This window comes from Phaethon aethereus (assembly GCF_964289735.1).
Source record: "Phaethon aethereus genome assembly, chromosome: 13".
Lineage (NCBI taxonomy): Eukaryota > Metazoa > Chordata > Aves > Phaethontiformes > Phaethontidae > Phaethon > Phaethon aethereus.
The window spans coordinates 21687463-21708744 of NC_138589.1; the positions used below are offsets into that span (position 1 = coordinate 21687463).

The 21282-nt window shown below is 60.8% G+C and overlaps 1 protein-coding gene across 3 annotated transcripts in view; it reads left to right on the plus strand.

Annotated features, from left to right (window-relative positions):
- Window positions 1–1411: 1411 nt before the first annotated feature.
- The window catches only part of WWP2 (WW domain containing E3 ubiquitin protein ligase 2), a gene marked incomplete at its 5' end in the record, with an annotated part of 38368 nt that continues 18497 nt past the window's right edge, over window positions 1412–21282 (plus strand). The window contains 8 exons of one of the 3 annotated variants that reach the window (XM_082005605.1): window positions 1412–1495; window positions 2235–2382; window positions 2674–2792; window positions 9762–10043; window positions 10512–10616; window positions 10737–10833; window positions 15932–16059; window positions 18472–18688. In XM_082005605.1, the coding sequence (XP_081861731.1) occupies window positions 1426–1495; window positions 2235–2382; window positions 2674–2792; window positions 9762–10043; window positions 10512–10616; window positions 10737–10833; window positions 15932–16059; window positions 18472–18688 (1166 nt within the window). Of the gene's footprint in view, window positions 1496–2234; window positions 2383–2673; window positions 2793–9761; window positions 10044–10511; window positions 10617–10736; window positions 10834–15931; window positions 16074–18416; window positions 18689–21282 lie in introns of all 3 variants that reach the window. The other 2 variants (XM_082005606.1, XM_082005607.1) reach the window with 2 other exon arrangements.

The following is a 21282-nucleotide window of genomic DNA, read 5'->3' on the forward strand; positions in this document are numbered from 1 at the left end:
GTGGCAGAGGCTGGAGCTGCGGAAGATGCCCTTCTCCCCTTTTTTTGCTTCCCTGCCCCTGATCAGGGGAGGGAGAGGTTGGCAGGCACTCCGGTCCAGGGCCAGGCAGGAGGGCTGCTCTTGGCTTCGGTGGCTTGGGAGGGCAATCAGGTTTGACCCCATCTGAGCCCTTGCTGCTGCCCCAGGAGACAGGATTGAGGCTCCTCTTTGCTTCTGCCTGGAGTGGGCAGCAAATGTCTCTGCCCCGCTGTGTCAGGGGCTTGTGCAGGCAGGGACCCTCTGGTCCGTGACCTTGACAGCCACTGCAGGCACCCGCACACAGCGCATCCTCTCCAGCTCCTCTGCCTGGGAAGTGCAGGGAGGAGGGCTCCTGCCCGCAGGCTCAGGAGGATGGTGTGAGTCAATAGCTGACTCTGTGGTCCCAGACCGAGCACCTCGTGCTTCTGTGTGATATGTGACCTCATCCTTCTACTTCGTGGTCAGTCATTTTCGGCAGAGTTGCCCAGCCACGTGTTCTGCCAGCGTCCCTGGGTATTACAGCCTGTGTCCTTCCTGCCTGCTCCCTGTCCTCGGTGGGTGACTCCAGGGGAGAGCTGCAGCAGAAGGGGCAGGGGAAGCGCTGTGCCTGTGGTGACACTGACGTGGCACTGGAGAGCGAGGAAGTGGTGAGCACTTGGGGAAGTGGAGGTTTGGGCGTGTAGCCTGCTCCACCAGTGTGATCCTTCTCTCTGTTCAGAGCAACTGCTGTCCCTGTCCCCTTCACAGTGCGTTAGAATAGATGGGACTGATTTTTCTGTGGGATTTTGCTGCCAGGAAAAGACCTGGGCTGTCCTTGAGGGATGTGGCTGCTTCCCCATACTGTGACTGGACCTTGCTCTATTCCGCTGCTGTCGCTGCCTCGCCCTTTCCGAGGGATCCCTTGCACGGTGGCCATGCAGGCTGCTCGCAAGCTGGTGCTGCTGCTCATCAGCACAGAGCAGGGTGTGAGACAGTGTATCTGCTGAAGGCTTTTGAGACTGCTCTGTCCTCGTGATGGCTGTGATGAGCAGCGGCCTTTAGGTCAAGGTGAGCTGCAGCCACCCAAATGGGGTGTGCAGAGGACTGAGTGCTGCCCAGCTTGGCTCAGAGCTCTTCAGGCCATGGTGGTGCCATTGAAGGGGGGTTTCTCTCCCTACGGCGCAGCATTGCTGTTGTCTGGGGTGCAGGGCTGATTTATCAGGAGTGAGAGGGAACCTGTGTGTACCAGGTGTGTGTCTGTCCATTGTCAAGTCTCCCTGCCATGTGGGTAGCTTGCAGTAATGGCCGAGCTGCATTTGGGCCCAGAGAGGCTGACCTGGGACCCCAGTGCAGCCCCAGCTTCCTCTGCATGGTGGCAGCGGTGCTGAGGTGTCTCTTCTCTCTCTGCTTCCAGCCAGGGGTGATGCCATGGCTGCTGCGAGCTCCAGCAGGGCCAGGGCCGGGCTGCCCTGCGAGAAGTCCCAGCTCTCTGTGAAAGGTGGGTCCCACTGCCTCGCTGGAGGTGGGGGCCAGGAGCCTCATGGGGGGGAATGTGGATTTCGGGTGCATCTGGTCTGGGTGTGTGCTCTGCCTGTGCCCCGGGCTGGGACACCTTCCTGGGGGAGCAGGGGCTGGGGAAGGTCAGCACTGCCCTGCGTCCCATGGGTGCCCAGGGAAGTGGAGCGGCTGTCAGCTGGGCTCCGCTGCTTCCTCTCCCTGGCTGCCCGCGGGACGTGGCTCCGTGACCCTGCCAGGGCCGCGCTGGTGCTGCCGTGGCCGCGAGATGGCTCCCGTCCCCTGGAGCTGCGTACCCCGGAGCTGCGTCCCCGGGGCAGGGCACCACTGGCCTGGGGGGGTGGCTGAGCTTCACTTGGTGGGTGCCTCTACCCAGCGGCTCTGGCAGAGCCCCCTTGCCCTCACCGTGCTCAGAAGCCCGGGGGTAGGGTGGTGTCTGTGGGGATCGTGACACTCCTGCAGCCTTCGGGTGTGGGACCAAGGTGTGGGTGAAGCTGGGGACAGGCAGTGACTGGGGGCTGGTGATGGGAGCACCTGGATACAGGCATTGCTGCCATCAGGAGGATCGCTTCTCGCTCCCCCTCTCCCAAAAGCAGTTTGACTCTGTGGTGACTCGTGGCACCTCGAGCTGGCAGGAATGGGGCGGGTGGGGGGGGGTTAGGGAGCTGGGGACAGGGTCTCCCCTGTGGCTGTCTGACCCTCTGCCTGTCCCCCCTGCCCAGTCGTGTCTGTGAAGCCCAAGGCGCACAGCCGCCCGTCACGGATGAACTGCTATGTGGAGGTGGCGGGTGACGGGCTGCCCAGCGAGACCAAGAAGACAGGGAAACAGATCGGGAGCTCTGAGCTGCTGTGGAACGAGATCCTCATCCTGTAAGTCTCCATGACTCCCTGTTGTGGGGCTGGTGCTGGGGCCAGCCCGGTGCCCCGCAGTGTACCTCACTGTGCTGTCAGCTGGGGCCGCCCAGGTGTTGGAGATCTTTTCCCCGCAGATGAGGACACTGCCAGGGACAGCCAGGCCGGGAGGATGGCAGGAGGGGGGGGTCTCCCATTGCCTCATCACCTTGCCTGCCTCCCTCTGCTCCCTGGCTTTGGCAGGCCTGGCACTGCCCACTCTCTGAGCAGGGACAAGGCCATGGTGATGGCCTCCTCTGGTCTCTGCAGGAATGTCACAGCTCAGAGCCACTTGGACCTGAAGGTGTGGAGCTGCCATACCCTGAGGAACGAGCTGCTGGGCACTGCTTCCGTCAGCCTCGGCAACCTGTTGAAGAGCGGTGGGAAACGTACGTACAAGCTGGACCCCACTGGGGTCCCTCAGCCTCCGCCCTGGCTGGGTGCCTCGCGCTCCACAGGGTCCTGCCACCTCGCCTGCCCCGTAGGTGTGCAGCGGGGAGGAGAGGCGGTGGCTGCAGCAGCTCCCGTGCAGCCCCTGCCCCAGGAGGGAACAAGGTGCCATTGTGTGCCCTGGGCTGCCTGTCAGGGCAGTGACGGAAGCCATACCTCCGTTAGCCAGGGTGCCGCAGCCTGTACGGAAACACAAACCCCTCAGCTATTTGCTGCCATTTGTGGTCGCCGCAGTGTGGCTCGTGACAGCAGCTACTGTATAAAGGTGGCCATTCAGGGCTTGGGCCATGCAAGCGGCTGTGCGGGGCTGGAAAAGGCTCGCTCTGTCTTTTCTTGTGAGAGACAGACCTGGTATTGAGCAGGGAGAGGGGCCTCCCGTGCCCTGGGGGGATTCGGGGCTGGTTCAGACTCTCCCCCATGCCAGGGGCTGGGGTGAGCTGCTTCCCCTGGCACTGCCAGCTGCAGGCTACGAAACCGTGACGGTGTCCCTGCTTGCGCTCCCTGCGGCGGGCAGCCCGCCATGCCCCTGAGTGGCACCTTGTCCTGCCGGGACAGCGAGGGCCATGCAGGGAGCTGCGCTGCTGCTGCCGCTGCCATCAGCTCACAAAGCCCGTGAGGACCTGAGTGTCCGCTCTGGCTAGCTGCAGGGCTGGGATGCCTGTTGTTTGGGTGGTTATCAGTCAGCCTGCAGTGGGGGTCTCTGCCCCAGGGCACCCTCCTCTGCAGCTTTTTCTCCCTGAGTTGTGCAAATACCCTGCTGTGCTGGGCTCCGGGAGCCGCTGCTGCTCCCGCCCTACCTGCCTGCTCCTCTGCAGGGGCACAATCGGCTCTTTCTTTAGCAGGAGTCCCAGGGGGCTGTGTGGAAAATGAATGGAAAAGGCAACTGGCTGTTCTAGCTTGTCTGTTAACATCCACCAGAAAAAACGTGTCAGATTTTTCCTTCACACCGTGGGCTGGGAGGGAGGACTCTTAAAGCTGCAGAGCCTGCCCTGCCCTGCCGGGAAGGTGCTGCCATGGGCTGGGGGCAGCCGGCACTGCCTGGGTGAGCGATGTGCTCTTGTCTGCCCGTCTTGTCTAACCTGTGCCCGCTCCCTCCTCTTCTCTGCGGACTCACTGCGTGGCCTTTGCTGCAGCTCTGAGTGGGCCAGAGACTGCTGCCAGCCCGCCGGAGGTCCCACGGGAGCCTGCGTCCCTGGGCGCCTGGGAGGCCCCTTCCTTGAGAGGGCTCCTTGCCTGTGGAGAGGAGGGGAGCCCGTTCCCTGGGCCTGCCAGCCTGGGGAAGTGCCCGGTCATGCAAGGGCCTGCAAAGGGCGTTGGGGATTTCAAGCCATCCTGAATCGAACGGTTAATGTCCTAATGCAGCCCACAACCCTCTGCCTGGGGATGGCAGCGAAATGCGTGTGCTTCTGCTGCTGGTGGGGCCCAGCCATCCTCTCCCTCTCCTGGGGAGCGCTCAGCAGGAGCATGCCTGCTCCTGCCGCGCAGCAGACCTGCTCTCTAGCTTAGCTGGGTTTGTTACAGTTTTGATGAGGTTTTCGGTAAGTTACTGATATGCGAGCGTAGCTGTGGCCTTCGGTTTATGTTCCTGTAGTTCTACTTGGTGTGGAAGAATTGTTCTGGTTGCCCTACTTTTGGACAGGGGTGTTGTTCTTGCTGCCGGTGACGTCTGTGGCAGCGCATGCAGGGCTCCCGCCTGCCAGGAAGGTGGTGGAGCTCCCCCCGTTCTTTCTGTTGGCCCTCCTGCCAAGCACGCCTCGCTTCAGGTGGAGGAGTCTCGGCTCTGAGGCCTGGAGCCTGGAGAGAGAGCTCAGTGATGAGCCCGGTCGGGCCTGAGCTCCCAGGAAGATGGAGAGAGCCTGCTGGAGCTGACAGCCCGAGCTGTCAGACAGGAGCTCCTGCTTTCAGGCTCCCAGCGCTTCCCACCGCCTTGGCAGGCGCCTCCGGGGCCTCTCCGCTGGCAGGCAGCGCCCTCCCGCTTTCGGAGGGGATTGGCCAGGGAGATGGAGAGGTGGGTAAGAATGGGCTCGATCACAGAAAATGAGCTGGAGCCTTCCACAGAGCCGAGCTGCTCCCAGGGCTCCGGTAAAACAGCTCATTTGCAATGGCACAGCCCCCTGCCCCGGCCCCTGAGCTCTGCCTGCTGCAGAGGCACCGCTTTGTTCCCAGGCTCCGCGAGCTCCTTGCCCACTCCTCCCACGAGGCCCGAGGAACGTCCCCAGCCGGCCTCGCGCCACGGTCTGCGTGGAAGCCAATACTGGGCCTTGCTGGTTTTTGCTGGTCCCCCCGTGTGCCGAGCCGTGGATGTCTGTGCAGGCGCTGGAGTCGGCCAGGCTGCCGCTCGCAAATGAAAGCGCTCGCTTTTACTGCTCGCTGCTCGGGGCGCGAGTTACCTCAGCGGGCTCCTGTTTCTTGAGTGGCACCGCATGCCGGGGCTTTACAGCTCCCGCAGAGCCTCTTCTTTCCCTGCTGCTGCGCCCGGGCGGAGCCGCTGGAGCTGCGGCCTCGCGAGAGCCTCCAGGAAGCCGGCAGCAAAGCCCCGAGCCTCTGGAAAGCTGCAGCGTCCCCACCGTCGTGGGTGCGATGTCAGAGGAGCTCTGCTGCACGCCCCGGCAGCAGGGGCTCTTAGCGAGGAGCCGTGAAGGCAAAGACTCGGGCCAGCCGCCGTGACTGTTCGGTGAGCCGGCCCTGTAGTGCCAGGCCACAGCCTGATAAAGCTGGTCATCCAGGGTCGCAGCGGGGGTCGGCCTGTGCCTACCCCACGTCGCCTTTGGGGTGTCGCGTCCCGAGTGTCCTGCAGAGCTGATGGGACTGTGACCACCAGCACTGTCCCCGTGCCCTGGCCACCCCCACGCTCAGTTTGGATGGGCGGCTGCTCTCTGCGCCCAAGCCGGTGCGTAGGCAGGGTCTGCCGGCTCCGGTCCTGCCGTAGCCTGGCAGGGCTATTTTGCAGACAGCCAGCTGCCCCTGGTCAGAGATAGCGGGCTTTTTGGTTTTCTCCTCTCATCATGTCTTCCCTCCCAGGGCTGTGGTGGTTCAGAAGGAAGCAGAAGTCTGAGGTCCTCCTGGTTATACCTGGCAGATAAATGGAGTGAGACACAGTTGTCTCTAAGCTGCTGGTGGCTGAGACTGTGTCAGCAGCATGGGCAAAGCTTCCCACCGCCCCGGGAGACTTTCACATTTTACCTGGGACAGTAAAGATTATCCTTTCCCCTACTTCTGGGTTCCTCCGTGGTTTAGGCATGGCTGTGGAAGGTCTAATGTTCCCCTGCTTCCCGGAGGGCCTGTAGAACCACAGCATGGAGTCGTTCCTTTGGCTGCGGGTATGCACAAAGGTTAAGCTAGTCTTCACCTGCTGAGCACCAGGGAGGTGGGTGCTGCCCACCCGCCAGCCCTGAGCTCTGGGGGAGCCTGACACCCGGGGGAGGCCGGTACGGCTCGGGGCTCCCACCGGCCCCGAGAGCGGCCCCACCGACGTTTTCTGCTGCCCTGCCTTTTCTGTCTGGTGCCAGGGTGCTTTCAGGGCAGGGTTCTGGCTCTGGGGTTTGATTCTTCTGCAGATTGATGGGGGGCAAGTAGGTTGCTGGCTGGAGCACGTGGTTTTCAGGGTAGCCCAGAGGATCTGCTCGTCTTCCTTTTGCATAAGCAGCAGTCGTGGCCGCTCCGTGGGGGCTGCACTCAAGGGGCGATGGTGCGTACAGCTTTGATTGCGTGGAGCTGTTTGAGTGGAAACTGGCCTTTGCATCCAGTGGAACTGGTTTGGGGAGCTGAGAGGGTTGGAGGCACCGTCCGGCTGTCTGTCTGGAAATCTTCCTGTCTGCGTGTGCCAAGATGGAGCCACCCACCCAGGGAAGAGGCAGAGGGGCTGCCCCCTCCCGCGCGGCAGCTCTCTGGCGCTTGTGCCTGTGGGCATCAGGCGCGTGTGGTTCCTGGAGGGCTCCGGCTTGGGCTCGGCCCGGGGCCGTTATCACGCTGGCTGCTACCAGCTTGGCTTCATGGAACTGTAAATCCGCTTAATGGGCTGGGTGGGAATTCCAGCTAACCCCCGCTAAATGGGAGCTCTGATGCTGCGTGCGGGGCACTGGAAGTAGCTGAACTGAGACCTTATTCAGGACCAAATTACCCCCCGACCCCCTCCCAAAATAATAATAATAATCCCTCTGACATTCTGGCTGCTGGCGGGACACAGGCAGCCTTTGTGCTCAGCCGTTCAGGGGACCCTCTGTTGGTGCAACAGCAATGTCCCTTTGTGCGTCCTGCGTGCTGGACGGGGACAGTGAATGGAAGGTTCTGCTAGTGTTTATTTTCTTTAAAAAAGCTGAAGGGGGTGGAGAGGGGGAGAAGGAAGCCGGCTGGGAGGTTCATGTTCACATCCTCCACTTGGAGACACCTTGTCTTTGCTCCTGCGCGGCCGCCCCCTCGGCTGGGCGCCGGCACAATGAGGGCTTGTGCAGCTCCGGTGGGGAGAGCGGCTCGCTCGGCTGCCGGGCGCTCGCAGAGGGGTATGGACGGGACCCCCGGAGCGCGCAGGCCCGACTTCTGCATCTTCAGAGAAAATGCAAGTTCGTGTGGCTTGGAGCAGCCGGGGAGAAACAGGGTCTGGATTTGTTCTGGTTTTTGGCCGCGGTCAGTAGCATCTTCTGTGTCAGGCTCTTAAAATGGTCTGTGAGGCTGCTTCCCCTTGGAAGCAAACTGAGAGCAACTCCTTTAGGCAGGTGGGTAAGACCAGGCTTAGCAGGATTCCTTGTCTGTTGGTGGGCGGGTAACGGGCGACAGAGTTAGGCTCCAACCCCTGTGCCGTGCCGCCGTGAGCGTGTGCTCCTGCCGGAGCAGGACACCCGCCTGCTGCCGCTGGAAACCTGAGACTTTCCCGAGGGCCATGAGTGCTGCCCGTCCCATGGCCCTGTCTTCACTGCAGACCCCGGGGCGTGGGGCTTCGGGGTGCTGTTCAGCACCCTGTGGGGCGTGAATTGGAGGAGGGGGCAGTGAATCCCAGCACGGGGCCGCCTGCCCTGTGGCTGGGCTCCCCCTCGCAGTGCTGGTCGGCTCGGAGGACGGATGGCTACCGGCCATGGGCCAGTGCACGTGGTGCAGTGCTGTGGCTGGCCTCGTGCCAGACCCCTTCTCTGTCCCATTTCTGCCTCTTCCCAGTTGTGTGAGGCTGGCAAGTGCCCTGCGGGGAGCAGCCGCTCCGGCCAGGGAAGGAGGGCAGGAGCCCCTCTCCAGGCCGGCACGACAGGCGCGCGGCTGCTTCCGGTCCTGGCGACGGCCAGGCTGATGCGCAGCGGCACCGCGGTCTCGGTGCCTTCAGCCCCGGTGCTGTGCAAGGGCTGGGCTGGCAGCTGTAGGTGCTGTTTGGGTGGCAGTTGCACACCCTGGGGCCCCGCCAGCATGTCTCACCCTGGAGCTAGAGATGGGACGGGGGGTCTGTGGGGAGCGCGTTCCCATCCTCCTCCTGCTGCCGCTGACAGGTACCGCACCCCATCCCAGCGGTGGACCAGGACAAAGCAGGTTGCTAAAAAATGGTGCCGTTGTGTCATGAGCAATCTGTGTATAATAAAAATGTTATTTGAGCAAATGAGTCAGGAAGTGTCTGGGCCGGTGTCCCAGCCTGGCGCAGCCAAATCTTGCTGGCTTTCTGTGGCGGAGCTGGGTGTTTCAGTCCTGCTGGTTCCAGCAGGCATCGCTGCGGCGGCACGAGGGCCCTGCCTGCCCTGGGCACGGGGGGTCGTGGTGTTCTCTCATCGCTCGTGGGGCTCTGCAGTGGGTGGCTTTGTGGGCACAGCTGGAGGAGGCTGCGGGAGATGTGCAGGCAGCCCCTTTGTGCTGTGCCTTGCTCCAGCCCTGCTGGGTGCTGGTGGCTTCCAGGGACAGCTCTCGTGGCTGTCCGCGTGCCGTGGGGAGCTGTCGGGAGGCCTCAGAGGAGCTGGAAGGCTGGCGGGTGTCCGTCCTGGGGCGCGGGGAGGCAGAGAGCCGCGGCTGCTGACGTGCATTGTGAAATGGGGCAGGTGCTGGTTCTCGAAGCAGCTGCTGGGTGCCCTGGCGCGTGGCACTGCGCAGCTCGTCGGCTACCCTCCCCTTCCCTGCCGCTGCAGCCCCTCGCTCCGTGCCCGAGGGGACAGCGGTGAGCGGTGTTCCTGGGGCCATTACCCCTGAGCAAAGCCACGCTGTCCAGCTCGCTAAGCTGCTGGAGCCAAACTGGCTCACGAGGGAGGAGAGTAGAGCTGGCGGCTGCCTCCAGAAGCCTCCCAGCCCATGCCAGCCACTCCAGAAGCTTCTGCGAAGGCGGTCTGATGCCGCAGTGGAGGGTTTCTGCGTGTTTGGGGGCAGCCCTTTGTGCCAGTTGCGTTCAGTGGAACTGAACTGGGCTTCAGGCACCATTGGGCATGTGGCCATCAGCCTGCTTTATGTCCCAAGCACCTGCTGGTGGTCATCCTCATGCAGGATCCTTCTTGACGCACGTGTTGTGTCAAACCAGCCGAATCCCTCGGCTTTTCTGCCACCATCTCCCCTACAGCCCCAGCTTCTGGATTTGTGAGTGATGGTGGTCTCGGCTGTGTTACAGTCAGGGGCCCTGGGGCAGCTCCGCCGCCGTGGTGGGACTCTGCTTTGCGAGCAATAGCTGGTGAAGGAGGGTCTTCCTCAGAAGCGGGTGGTGGGGCTGGCTGGGTGTCTTCTGGCGATGCTGGTAGGTACCTGTAGGTGTGGGGCCAATGCCAGTGGTGCTCGCTGGGACAGCTGGCCCTGAGGGAGCAGGCACGTTGTCCTTTGGGGATATGGGGAGGCCTGAAGGGGAGTCTGATGTTCTGTCCCATGGGGGAGCCGGGGTGGTGGAGCCATCCTCCATCATGGCTGGCATCCCGAGTGGTGACTGCTTGGTCTCTTTCTCCATGTTCCCTCATCTCCCACAGTGGAGAACAGGCAGCTGACCCTGGACCTGCAGACGGAGAACAAAGGCAGCGTTGTCTCCGGCGGAGAGCTGACGATTTTCCTGGACGGGCCTGCTGTTGATCTGGGAAGCCTGCCTAATGGCAGTGCCGTGACAGAGGGTGAGTGCCGCCCGTCTCCGCATGCATGCGGCGGCTCTGAGCACGAGGCGGTGAGCAGCGGCGGGGAGAGGAGTGGGGCTGAGAGCACGGCCCCGGGGACCTCTGAGCAAGCGTCCGAGTGCCAGCAGCCACCTCCTCTCGCAGGTAAGGCTCCGGCCCCTGCCCGCCCGGACCCCGGGCTCGCACATGGGCTCCTGCGGGAGCGCGCGTGTAGTGGGACAGGAGCGGGAGCGTCGACAGGCTCGCGCCCCGCGGCCCCGACGGCGTGAGTGGAGCGGCCCTTCTCCAGGCCCTCCACCAGCCGCCCGCGCGGCTTGGCCCCTTCCTTCGCTGTCCTGTGTGGGCTGGGGAAATGGCTTCTGTATTTAACGAGCCGCTCAGAAAAGGGCTCCCTGTGGCAGAGGGTGTGCGGAGACGTGGACTGATGTCTGACCCATGAGGGCTGGCAGGGGAGCGAGCAGAGCTTGTGCTGGACAGGGGCTGGTGCATTGCTTTCCCTTGGCTCCTTCTCTTCCTCGCTGGGAGACAAAGCCTGTGAAATCTGGGAGTCTTACATGTGGCCGCTTTGCTGGTGCTGCCAGTTCTGCAAGGGCCTGTGTTTGCCTTCCCTAGCGCGGCACTGGGAGCCGCGGGGTGCTGCGGGGACGGGCTATGCCGTCGCACAGCAGTGGGAGAGGAGAGCACCTCGGGGTAAAGGCAGGGGCTCCTTGTGTGCTGGTGGGCCTGTCCTGTAGCGTATGGGGCTGTTGTGCTTTCGGGTCTCCTTTCTGGAAGGAGGGGGAGAAGGAAGGAGGGTAGAACTGGTAGGTGCCTCAGTCATTTTCTTCACCCATTCAGGGTCCCAGCTGCCTGGACGGGACCCCAGCAGCATGGCTGCAGCCACGGAGGGCAGACACCAGCCTCCCGGAGCAAACTGCTTTGGAAGCAGACCAAGGTAAGGGTCCCATGCTGGCAGCACCTGTCAGTCCATTACTGTCTGGTTGCTGCAGCCATGAGGCAGCTGAGAAGCGTCTGGGTCATCCCAGTGCAGTGGACCCCAGTCCGGATCTCCCCAGCGAAGCAGCTCATAGGAGGTGTGGGGCGGGGTGGGCTGGCCAGCCCGGAGGACAGCCGAGCTGGGAGATGGCCATACAGCCGGTGTGCGACTGACCTGAGCCGCTCTTAAAATACTCGTTTCTGAAGGAATATCAGGTCTGTGGCGGCCCAGACAGTTTCTACCGGTTGCTCTACTGGCAGCTGAAGGAATGGCCAGTCAGGGGGATGTGGGGCAGGCTGTGACCAGGCAAACCAGCAAAGGGCTGGTCTGCAGATGGGTATTACGGGGACTCTTGCCTTGAGCACAGCCCTGGCCAGGCGCTGGACCAGGCTGGGAAGCACGATGCCCCTCTGGGCGATGGTCACAGGGGGATGCTTCCGAAGGTCTGTGGAGAGCAGGAAAAGCAGAGCAAGGAGAGCTGCAGGGAAATAACAGCTGCTTCCAAAGGAAATTAGATGCTTGGGCACCAGGCCATCCTGTGCCTGGCACGCTGCCCTTCCTTGCCTTCTTGCTGGGCTGGAGTGGCTCAGTGCTGCTCCTTTTGGAGCTGTGGTTATTGAGAGACGTGTCACACTGTCAACATGGAGTTGAATTTAACGCTTATTTATATTTCCAGAACATGGCAGTGGCCCAGCAGCCTATACAGATGTTCTGGTTAGAAGTGTGCCTGTAGAGAGGGTGCCTGCAGCCTGCCCAGTAAGAGGTTCTGCATGCCCCAGGCTTAGGAGCACTCTCGGCAACAAGCCCCACACCTTGAGCTTTCCTGCTCCTTCTTCATCTGCTGGGCACATACAAGAGATGAGCGAAGGGGAGAAATGTTTTTGGCTTTAAAAAGTGACCCTGACCCTGTCCTTCCGTATTGTGTGTTCGTCTCCCACTCGAGGAGGGAGTGGGATGGGAAATTGGGAGCAGGTTGCTGAACACAGTTTGTGCCCTTTTGTTGCGGCTGCTCCTCGTGGTTCCCGCTGTCCAGGTGTTAAAGCCTCCTAAGGGGCCAGAGAGTGCTCAGTGTCCTGAAGGGAGCTGGACTTTGCAGCCACTTAGCAGCTATTGGTAGGTGCTAGAATGCCTACAAAGTTCTCGTTTGAGAGGCTCAGCCTGGTGACTGCTTACTTCTGATTCCTGACTGCGTTCCGATTGCCTGAAATCAGTTTCTGCTTTTGGTGTTGTCTCGACCTGTGACCATGCAAGAGAAGTGTGGTGAGGTCTGGCCAGTACTTCTACATGGGGCAGAGGGTTGCTGCACGTACCCACCATGGAGGCAGCTGCCTTCTCCAGAGTGGAGTACGGGTCCTTTGCGCATGGGAACGCTGTTTGATGTTTGCTGTGTTTATACGCAGAGCCGTGTTTATTTTCCCGGGCTTGGTGATGGATGCTGGCAAACTCGCTCACAGGCAGGACGGAAAGAAAAGGGTCATTCTTTGCTCCTCAGCTATTTCTACACTGTCCCCTCAAGGGAAACTGCTTGGTCAGGGCTTCTCTTTCTTCTTCTGAACAAATGTCATCTTGGGATTTGCTGCTAATCTTGGTGACGGGGTGTGAAATTCCACAGCTCTCTGCATGGAGAGAAAACAGAGCCCAGAGGTCCCCGGCTGAGAGCTGGTGCCGTGGGTGCCCAGAGAGTTGCCACAATCCCCGTTTGTCTGTGGTGGCCAGAGGGGCCTCTTCTGACAGCAGGGAATAAAGTAGCCTGGTTTGCCGCTTGCCCTGCGGAGAGGCTCCGGCTGGCGAGCCACGTCGGGTATTGCGATTTGAGGCACGGCCATGAGAAACGGCTGTCACCTGTCACAAGCTCATGCAAACTCAAGCCATTTCCTCAGTGCAGCATGCTTTGCTTTCTCTGCTGGTGTGATGTCCAAATGTCGCCACTCAGCTAGCGACAGGCATGAGCATCCCTGAGGGCAGACGGGAGAGACTCTCATCACTCAGATGAAGCATTTCCCGTTGTGAGACCCCTGGCTCCGCAGAGCCCTGCGTGTGGCTGCGGAGTGTCCCCAGGCATGTGGCTTCTGGTGTGACACCACAACGGCGGGAGGCCGGGGAGCTGTGATCACCAGTTCCAGCCCCGGTACAAGCAGGGGAGAGGCAGGCAGTGCTGCACGGCGGGTGTGCTGCCTGCTGCCGCGGAGGGACTGGGGGGCTGCTCAGGGCCTTGGAGAACAAGCCGTGAGATGGGTCTTGGGTCAGCTGGAATGGGGTGGGTAACAGGAATAAACTGGGTTTGGGGTTTCGGAGCCAGGTGCCTCTTTGTCTGCACGTCCTGCCACCGTGGGGCGAGGAGGTGTTTGTCCTGCCCCAGCTGCAGGGTGGGGTACACGGGTGCCATCTCTGCCTCCGGCGCTGCAGGCATGAGGGCTGGGTGCCGGGGGACGTGGCTGCCTCCTCCCCTCTTTGCAGGGGCAGGGGGAGTTGCTCAGCTCTGTGTTTCGGGAGCTGAGCCCCTGCTGCCCGCGTGGCACCGGGCTCTCCCGGTTGTGTTTCCTGGTGGTTGTGTCCCGGTGCCCTGCAGCTGATGCTGGCTCCTGGCTGTGCGCTCTGCCCTCCCTCCTCTTCGGCTGCAGCTTGTGATCTGGCGTGCCGAGTGAGACCGAGACCGGTGCTGCCGCCTCTGCTGGCGTCTCATGCCAGGCGGGACCTTCTGGCCGCCGCAGCGGGAGGAGGCGGCCGCTCCTGGGTCTCTTGCCCGGGGCCCATGTCAGCCCCTGTGGCGTGAGGGCTCTGCCTCGGCAGAAACGGGGGAGCCGGAAGGTTGATGTCACCCTGGCTGGCGCCACTTTCCTCTTTGGCACCGTCCGCTCCCTCTGCCTCCGGCCCAGGAGGGGCCATGGGGCAGAGCACGCGACGGGGCAGCCACCCGAGGTCCCCGGCGGACAGGAGACAGCGGGGGTCTGGTCAGCTGCCTGGGAGACGGGCTGCCATCCGCATGCCCCGCTCCGTCCCTCCGGCGTGGCTGCGAGCGGCTGTTCCCAGCCGCGCTCTGCCTTGTTTTCTCCCCGCTCCTATTTTAAGAGCGCGTTCCCAGCCCCGCCGCTCTCACGTGGCCCCGCTGGGTTTGTTTCCATGCGTCTATTAAAAGACAATGCCCAGATGGGAGCACTCGTAGGAGGGCTGGGCTGGGCGGCGGGCTGGCTAATTCAGGCCTGGTAACCCTGTGCGGCCGGCTGGCAGCCTGGAAACATCCTGTTTTGGTTTCTAAAAACTCTCTGGGCAGCTCTGAGCTCATCCGTGCTGAGAAGGGCAGGGGCCGGATCCGTCCCATGCCTCAGGGGCCGCTCCTGGCGGGACCGGCTCCTGCCAGCGGTGCCACCTGCCCGCTCCCCTTCGGCCGGGGCCCCGGGGGCTGCGCTGCCTCCCGGCCTCGCCATGGGGTGCGTGTGGGGAGGTGGGTCCCAGGCGACGTTCGGGAGCCGTGTGGTGCCCGCGTGCCCCGCTGAGCCCCATGGATGGGCAGCAAGAGGCAGCCGACATGTCCCAGCCGGGGGAAGAGGAGCCCCTTCTGTGCCTGCAGCTGCTGCGAGTCCCCAGGGGCCGGTGGCCAAAGCAAACCCCCAGCACGTAGCGGTGCCCTGGGGGTAGCCGAGGTTTCTGGGGCGCGTTCACCGTCTGAGGAGTGCCTCCCGGAGCCCCTGTGTGGGGCTGCCCTCCTGGAAGCTCCATGGCTGGTCAAAGCAGCCTTGGTGGCTCCTGCTCACGGGCTGCTCTGCCCGTGGGTCTTACCTGATCTATTTTCAACAACCATCTCCTGCTTTCCCAAGTCTCCTCCCGATCCCAGCCCTTCCTCTTGCCCACTCTTGTGAGCCGCTCCCCAAGGAGAGCGGCTTCGGAGCGAGTGGGAGGAACCGAGGGCTTGCTGGAGCTGGTGAGGGTGGCATGACTGATGCTGCGCCCTGTTGCTGCCAAGCTGCCGTCCCCTCCCAGCTCCAGCCCCGAGACGTGGGGACAGTTTGTGGGTTTTGCCCTTTTAAGGGGAGAATTTGGCTGGGGCAAACTGACTTCCTAATCCCTGCGGACCTCGCCCTCTGCGGTCGCTGCCCCGGCCCGGCATCCTGGGCAGAGGTGGCCAGGCTCTGCCTCTTCTCCCCTGCCCCAGCGGACCTGGGAAGGCAGCACCCCCCTCCCGCCCTGCGCCAGCCCCCTCCCCGCTTGCAGTAAGGACTAGGCTTCTTAATCGGCCTGAAAAGCCTCAATTCTTGACTGCCTTGGGGCTGCCTGTGGGGCGCGGGGTGGTCGGAGTGGGAGAGCTTGCTGAACGGGACGTGCTGGCAAGGGAGCTGCAGCGTGGCACAAGGAGAAGACCTCCTGCGAGGTGGAGAAGACCTCCTGCGAGGTGGAGCAGCCGCATTTGAGCCAGTTGCAACCTGTGCCATGATTTAAGCTCCCGTCTTTCCCAGCTGCTTGTTCCCTCCTTTGCCGAGGCCCCAGCTCTCCGGGCCGTCCTGGCAGTGGCAAACGCTTGCACCTTCTTCACCTGCTTTTGTGCAAGGCTGGTAGCCGGGCGGGAGGCACGGTGAGGGTTCCCACCAGCATCTGATGCGGCACCGCGGTGCAGCAGCTGGCGCTGGTGCGGGATCTCTCCTGGGAGCTTTATTGCGGGGGTGGAAGGAGCAAACTGCTGGTGGCCGTGACAGCTTGGTGCTGCAAGCCGGTCTCTGGCCATGAGTGCCCGGGGCCATTCCTTGGCATGTGGGGCAGACGGGGTGAGCACCCACAAACAAAAGCAAGGTCCTTATCACCCAGGTTTATCCTCTGTGGGACTCTGCCACTGGCAGGTGGGTGCCAGGACTTGTGGGCAGGCTGGCAGGTCCATGGAAGCAGCACGAAGTTCGGGTGCTGCCGGGGGAGCAGAGGCATGTGGCTGCATCCCGGCCGTTCTCGGGGGAGACGGATGGCTCTGCTGGGGGAGAAGCAGTGCAAGGCCGAGGCAAAAAGGCAGGAACGGGTTTTTTTTGGTGAAGCCAGTGGTGTGTCTTACCTCCCGTGTTTTTTTCCTTTGCAGGACACACCGACATGTGGCTGGAGTGGCCAGGCAAAACACAGGGAGCGGAGAGCCAAGTCCCAGTGCCAGGAGCCGGCACCGGCAGCAGGCCAAGAGCGCGCAGCACGCCGGCATGGCCAACGGCACAGGTGAACCAGCACTTGTGGGAGGTGGCAGGGACAGAGCTCAGGGCTGCTTGTTGCGGGAGAAAATGATTTTCCACTAAGATAACGGATCTTGTAGTGCCCAGGAATTTCCTCCCTGTGAATTGATTGATTTTTATGGATTTTACTTTTGATAAGCTGGGCAGCTCTGCAGAGCACGCCGGTAGGATCCGTTCCGCCTGTCATGAATAATTTCTCTGGCTTCTCTCTGGAGTCTCCCGGACAAAAAATACCACATCCAGCTCCAGGTTTTTAAAAGGATACTGGGACAGCCATGTCACTGATGCCACAGCAGGGAGGGCAGTTGTCACCGCTCAGCGGACTTTTTTCAGGGTTGGAAGCGTTCAGCTGAATTTGCCCATCAGTCTTCAGTGACAATGTTTTGAGCTCTCCGCCCACTGAAGCGGGGAGGAGTAGCTGTCTGTCGAGCACCAGAGAGGGCACAAACTCACGTCTCAAAAGGGGGCTGATACTTACACCAGAGGATATTTTGGAAAGGTTTCTCTTGTCTTTTCTTGGGTTTGTCCACAAATCCATAAATACCTTGTGGAGCAGGGACTGGGACCTGCTGAGTGCCTGACTACAAAGCCACAAGCAGCTTGCTTACCTGTTTTCCTTCTCTGGCTCTCATCGAGCTGGCTGAGCAGTGCAGCATCTCCCACTCCTCTGTGCTGCTTTTTCAGGCAGCGCTGACCTTTCTTTTGCTTTTGGCAGAGACCTGGAAGAAGCAGCAGAATGCTTTGTTTCTGATAGAAGGAAATGTTTTGTTCAACCCAAAAGGAAGACTTTTTTAAATTTTTATTTTTTTTATTTTTTTTCCGTTTCATTGGAAAAACCTGGAGCAATGCAATTTCAATTTTGCCAAAACCCATTTTGGGAGGGAGATGGGGGAGCAGAAGGCTGATGTGAAATGCTGCCTTTCAGCCATCGCGCCTGGTCTGTGCTCCCCTCCCCAGGGCTGCGGCTCGTCTCCGCCGTTTGGTGCAGCACTGTACCGGGATCGAATGCTGCCCAGTGTCCCCTGTGCCCACCCGGCCCTTCCCAGTGTCTTCGCTGCGCGGGGGACACTCCCTTGGCCTGTAGACGGAGTTTTTGTTCCCAAGTACAACTTCGCTCCTTGGCTTTGGTTTGTTTAGAACATGTTTTATTGGCCCAGCTCCAGCCTCCCCAGTGGCTTTGTGACTCTGCCATCCTCATCGCTGCTCACCACTCACCAACCTCTGTGTCTCCCGCAAGTCCTGTCGGGGATGATTTTACACTTGAGGATGGGGAGATGAGTGTTTTAGGTGGCTGGGATTAGTGCTGGACACTCTGTCTTGCACTCTGTGGAATGCCTCTAGAAGTCATCCTCTTCCTCCTCAATTTGGTACATTTTGACATTTTCATGGTTTTTTTTGAGCATACTGTTACAAGAATTACATTTGTCACTCACAGCTCTAATTTCATCCGACAATAAAAGGAGATTATTTCATGGCATGTTTTCTCCACAGCCACGTTGCTTAGCCCTAGCTGTGTTCCCCCTGGAGAACACAGCTTCCTTAGCTGAACTTTGGATCAGCTTTTCCTCTGCTTTGTCCAGGACTGAGATCAAACCGATCATTCTGCAGGTTCCCTTTGAAGATTGCCATAACGTGATTGAAGCTTCTAAAATCCCTTTCTGAGGCTTGCTAGAAATGCGTAGCAGTCAGAGACCTCCTCAGCTGAGTCTTGCAGGACTCTGGAAGTTGCTGTGAGCCTGCTGACCTGGGAATCCATCGCCTGTAGATGCTGCCTGAGGGGCTCCCTGAGTTGCTGATGCTGTGTAGCGAAAGTTATCCCCTGGGGGACTGCCAAGTCCCAGGGTTTTTTGGCTATCTAATAAATATTCGTCAAACAAATTCCCTTTCACTTTTTTGATCTGCATTTTCCTCTTCATCAGTTTTCTTTGTAATTTTCCTTTGCTCTGTCTCCTCCCCTTCCCTTTTCCAAAAGTTCAGTGGAATCCAGCAATGTTTAGCGCTTACCAGTGCAGCTGACTTGCTGAGCCCAGGCTTCCCTCTGCCTGGGGAGGACGCTGCACCAGCAGTTTCTGAGCTCCTGCTCGTAACGTGAATTCCCATCGGGCATGCAGCATGTCTGCAAGTGGCAGAAGAGATGCTGAGCACAAATGCAAAGTACCCTCTTCTTTTTTTTCTCTGGACAAAGGCACACGGACAGTGGTTCCCAGAGGGATCTGACTGCCGGGTGAAGGAGGTGCTGCCTTTGCTGCAGGCTGGGAGCACCGCGAGTCCTGTGCTTGGGTGGTAGTGGCTGCCACCCACCATGTGCCCCACTTCCCAGGCCGCGTGGGTGCGGTAGATCAGCAGGGCCCCCGTTACCCTTTCTGGGTGCTAATGTCTCTGCCCTCTGCCTTTCCAGTGAACGGAGACGCAGCGGGTGCTGCAGACATCGAAGAGGAAAGGCCGGCAGTGGGAGCGAGCATACCGACCCCAGTGGCATCGAGTGTGGCTGACGGCTCCGTCGCTCCTGCCCTTCCTGCCTTGACCAGCTCTGGAGAGGCAGAGGAGGCAGCCTCCGGCTCCAGCGCCCCGCCGTCCCGGGCAGCCGTGTTAGCCCTGGATGCTCTGCCCCCCGGGTAAGCTCTGCCTTCTGCTTGACACTTGTTCCCCTGACAGGGCCAGCATGATGGAGTGCCTGTGGCCCTCGGAGAGGGAGGCATGGCCCTGGAAGGATGGCTGAGGGGGCATGAGCTAACTGGGGCACTGCTGTGTGCTAGAAGAAGAGGATGTTTGAGGGAGGGGGCTGTGCTGCGCCAGGAGTTGGTGGAAATGATGGTGGTGGTCAGGGCAGAGAGGGCCCGGAGGTGCCTGTCAGGGCTCCCTGTGCCCCTACTCACCTGGCACAGCCTCTCCTCCCTCGTTTGAGCCGTCTGGCTGGGACGTGCCTGTTGTGGATTCCTCCTCTGGGCTGGGGTTTGATCTGTGTCTGCTGTGGGTCTCTGGGGTAATGAAGAGTGAATCGCATCTCTGCGGCAAGCAGCCTCTCAGCATCCGTGCCCAGGGGAGCAGCAAATTCCTCTGCTCTCCCGGGGCTGCTGAAGGGATCAGTCGGAGGAAAATGCATGAGGGAGTGAGCGTGGATTTCCCAGGAGCTCCCGCTGAGCCCGGAGGGCACGAACACGCGCTCCAGAGACACTGTGGAGGCAGTGGCCACTGCTGGGGGCAGGTGGGCAGGACGCTCGCATGGCTGTGCCCGTTCTTCTCCCTGGTGTGGCTGCGGAGCATCCTCTTCCTCCATGGGACATGGGGAGGGGCAGGGAGGAGAGCTGGGGCTGGCTGAGCAGTGCTGGTGGGCACGCGGGCTCTTTGTGGGGGCGGTGGACAGACTCTGGGCTCAGCCCCGCTCTGTGCCGCAGCTGGGTCGTTCTCCCCTTGTATTTCAGACACCTTTAATTCTGGACCGAAAACGCAAAGTGGGGGGGGCGTTGAAAATGGCTTGTGTTTCGTATGAAGGGAGCTGTTTATTTTCCTTTGGCTGAGGCGATGCCTGGAAGGTCAGGGCCTCGCTCTTGTGTCAGTCACAGGTAATTAGGGTTAACGGCTCAGTGTGCCTTTATGCGGGGTGTGTGAGGGTTTCTGTTCTCAGGCCTGGGCGCTTCCTGTTTCCAGGCAGCTGGAAAAGTCCAGTGCTCTGAAAAAGGTCTTTATTCCAGCCAGAGCTTGTGCTCCTTTCTGCTCCTACCAGGTAGACTGAAGGTCTCCTTTTCCCCACCTCTGCACAGCCCGAGGTGGAAACAGGCTGTTGTTCCTTTCCTGGGGTGGAGAGGAGCCCGCGGGTATCTCACGATTAGGGTTTCCGGAGGCTCCAGGAGGTCGCAAGTGCTGCTTTCTAGGACACGCCAGACTTGCGTTTACCTGGTCCAGCTGGGTGGAAAGGTGGCCCGTGTCCGCCCCGTGCCCGTCTCCCTGCGGTGCTCACACGCTGGAAAATTTGCATGTCACAGTGGGGAGGAGGATAAAGCTGCTGTGATTTGGGAGAGGGCTGGAGAAGAGCAGTGAAGGGGTAGTGAGCCATCCTCCAGGCTGAGCTCGTGGGATTTGGATCTCTGGAGACACCTTTGATTAGCACTTTGTGTATCTGTCCCTCCCTGTCCTGACCGCAGAACCTGTAGGGGGGAAAGAGAGCAGCAGCCCTCTTGGATGTGCTGTCCGAGTTACACGCTCATGCTGGGCCGGCTTGGGTAGCAGCTGATCCGCTCGGTCAGGTGGAGACCAAGTATCAAGGTCTTCCCCGGTGAAGGAGAGCGGAGAATTGAGTGCGTTTGAGGTCTCCACGGTGCGAGTCCTGCCCTGAGAGCTGCCAGACCAGGGTCTGGGCTAACAGGGATTTGTACAAACTGGGGTTTGCTAAACAGGGATTGCACAAAACACTGTGGTCCTGGGGTGGTACAAATGAGCTTCTGGAGATCTCTTGAGACCTCATCTAGGGCAGCTGATTTTTGGCTGACTCACCACACCAGGGTATTGCTTTGACTAGTGGTTTGGGGCCCGGCTTGGGAGATGGGGATGCGGCTGGCTGGGCTGGTGGAGCAGCAATGTCTCAGGCAGAAGGGATGCAGACAAAACCAGGCCACTTCAGCTCTGGCAGCAGTGTGCTCCGCAGAAAGCGGTACAGAATAGCCCCTTGCCGGCCCGGCTGCCGTGGGGAAGGCTGTGCAGAAAGCCCTGCAGAGCCCGCGAGCGATCGCTCTTGCTTTGCCACTCGCAGGAGCAACGTCCCCTGCAGAGCTGCCGGTCGCGCCGGCACTGAAGAGCCGGAAAGCCGTCGTATCCCTCCGGCTTTCTGCACGAGCCCTGTCTCATTCTCTGAGTGTCTCCTTTCATCCGTGGGAGTGCGGAGAGCACACGTGCTCGGCCTCCCTTCAGCCTCTGGAGGGGCGGCAGCTTTTCCTAGCTGCGTGCTGGTGGGTGTGCGGAGCCCCAGCCTCCCTGCTCGTGCTGGACTGCGTGCAGGTGGACTTGAGAGCGGCCGGGTTCATGTGGGGATTCAGAGCTATTTATTCTGCTCAGATAGCTGTCTCTAAACATCTGCACCAGATGTGGCAAGCACAAAGGCATCTCACACAACTGGGAGTCTGTTCTAGGGGCTTGAGGGTGCTGGAAGGTGTTCTGAATAATTCCAGCCCTGGCAGTGCCCAGAACCTCCTTCACATCCTTCTGGCTCGGGCAG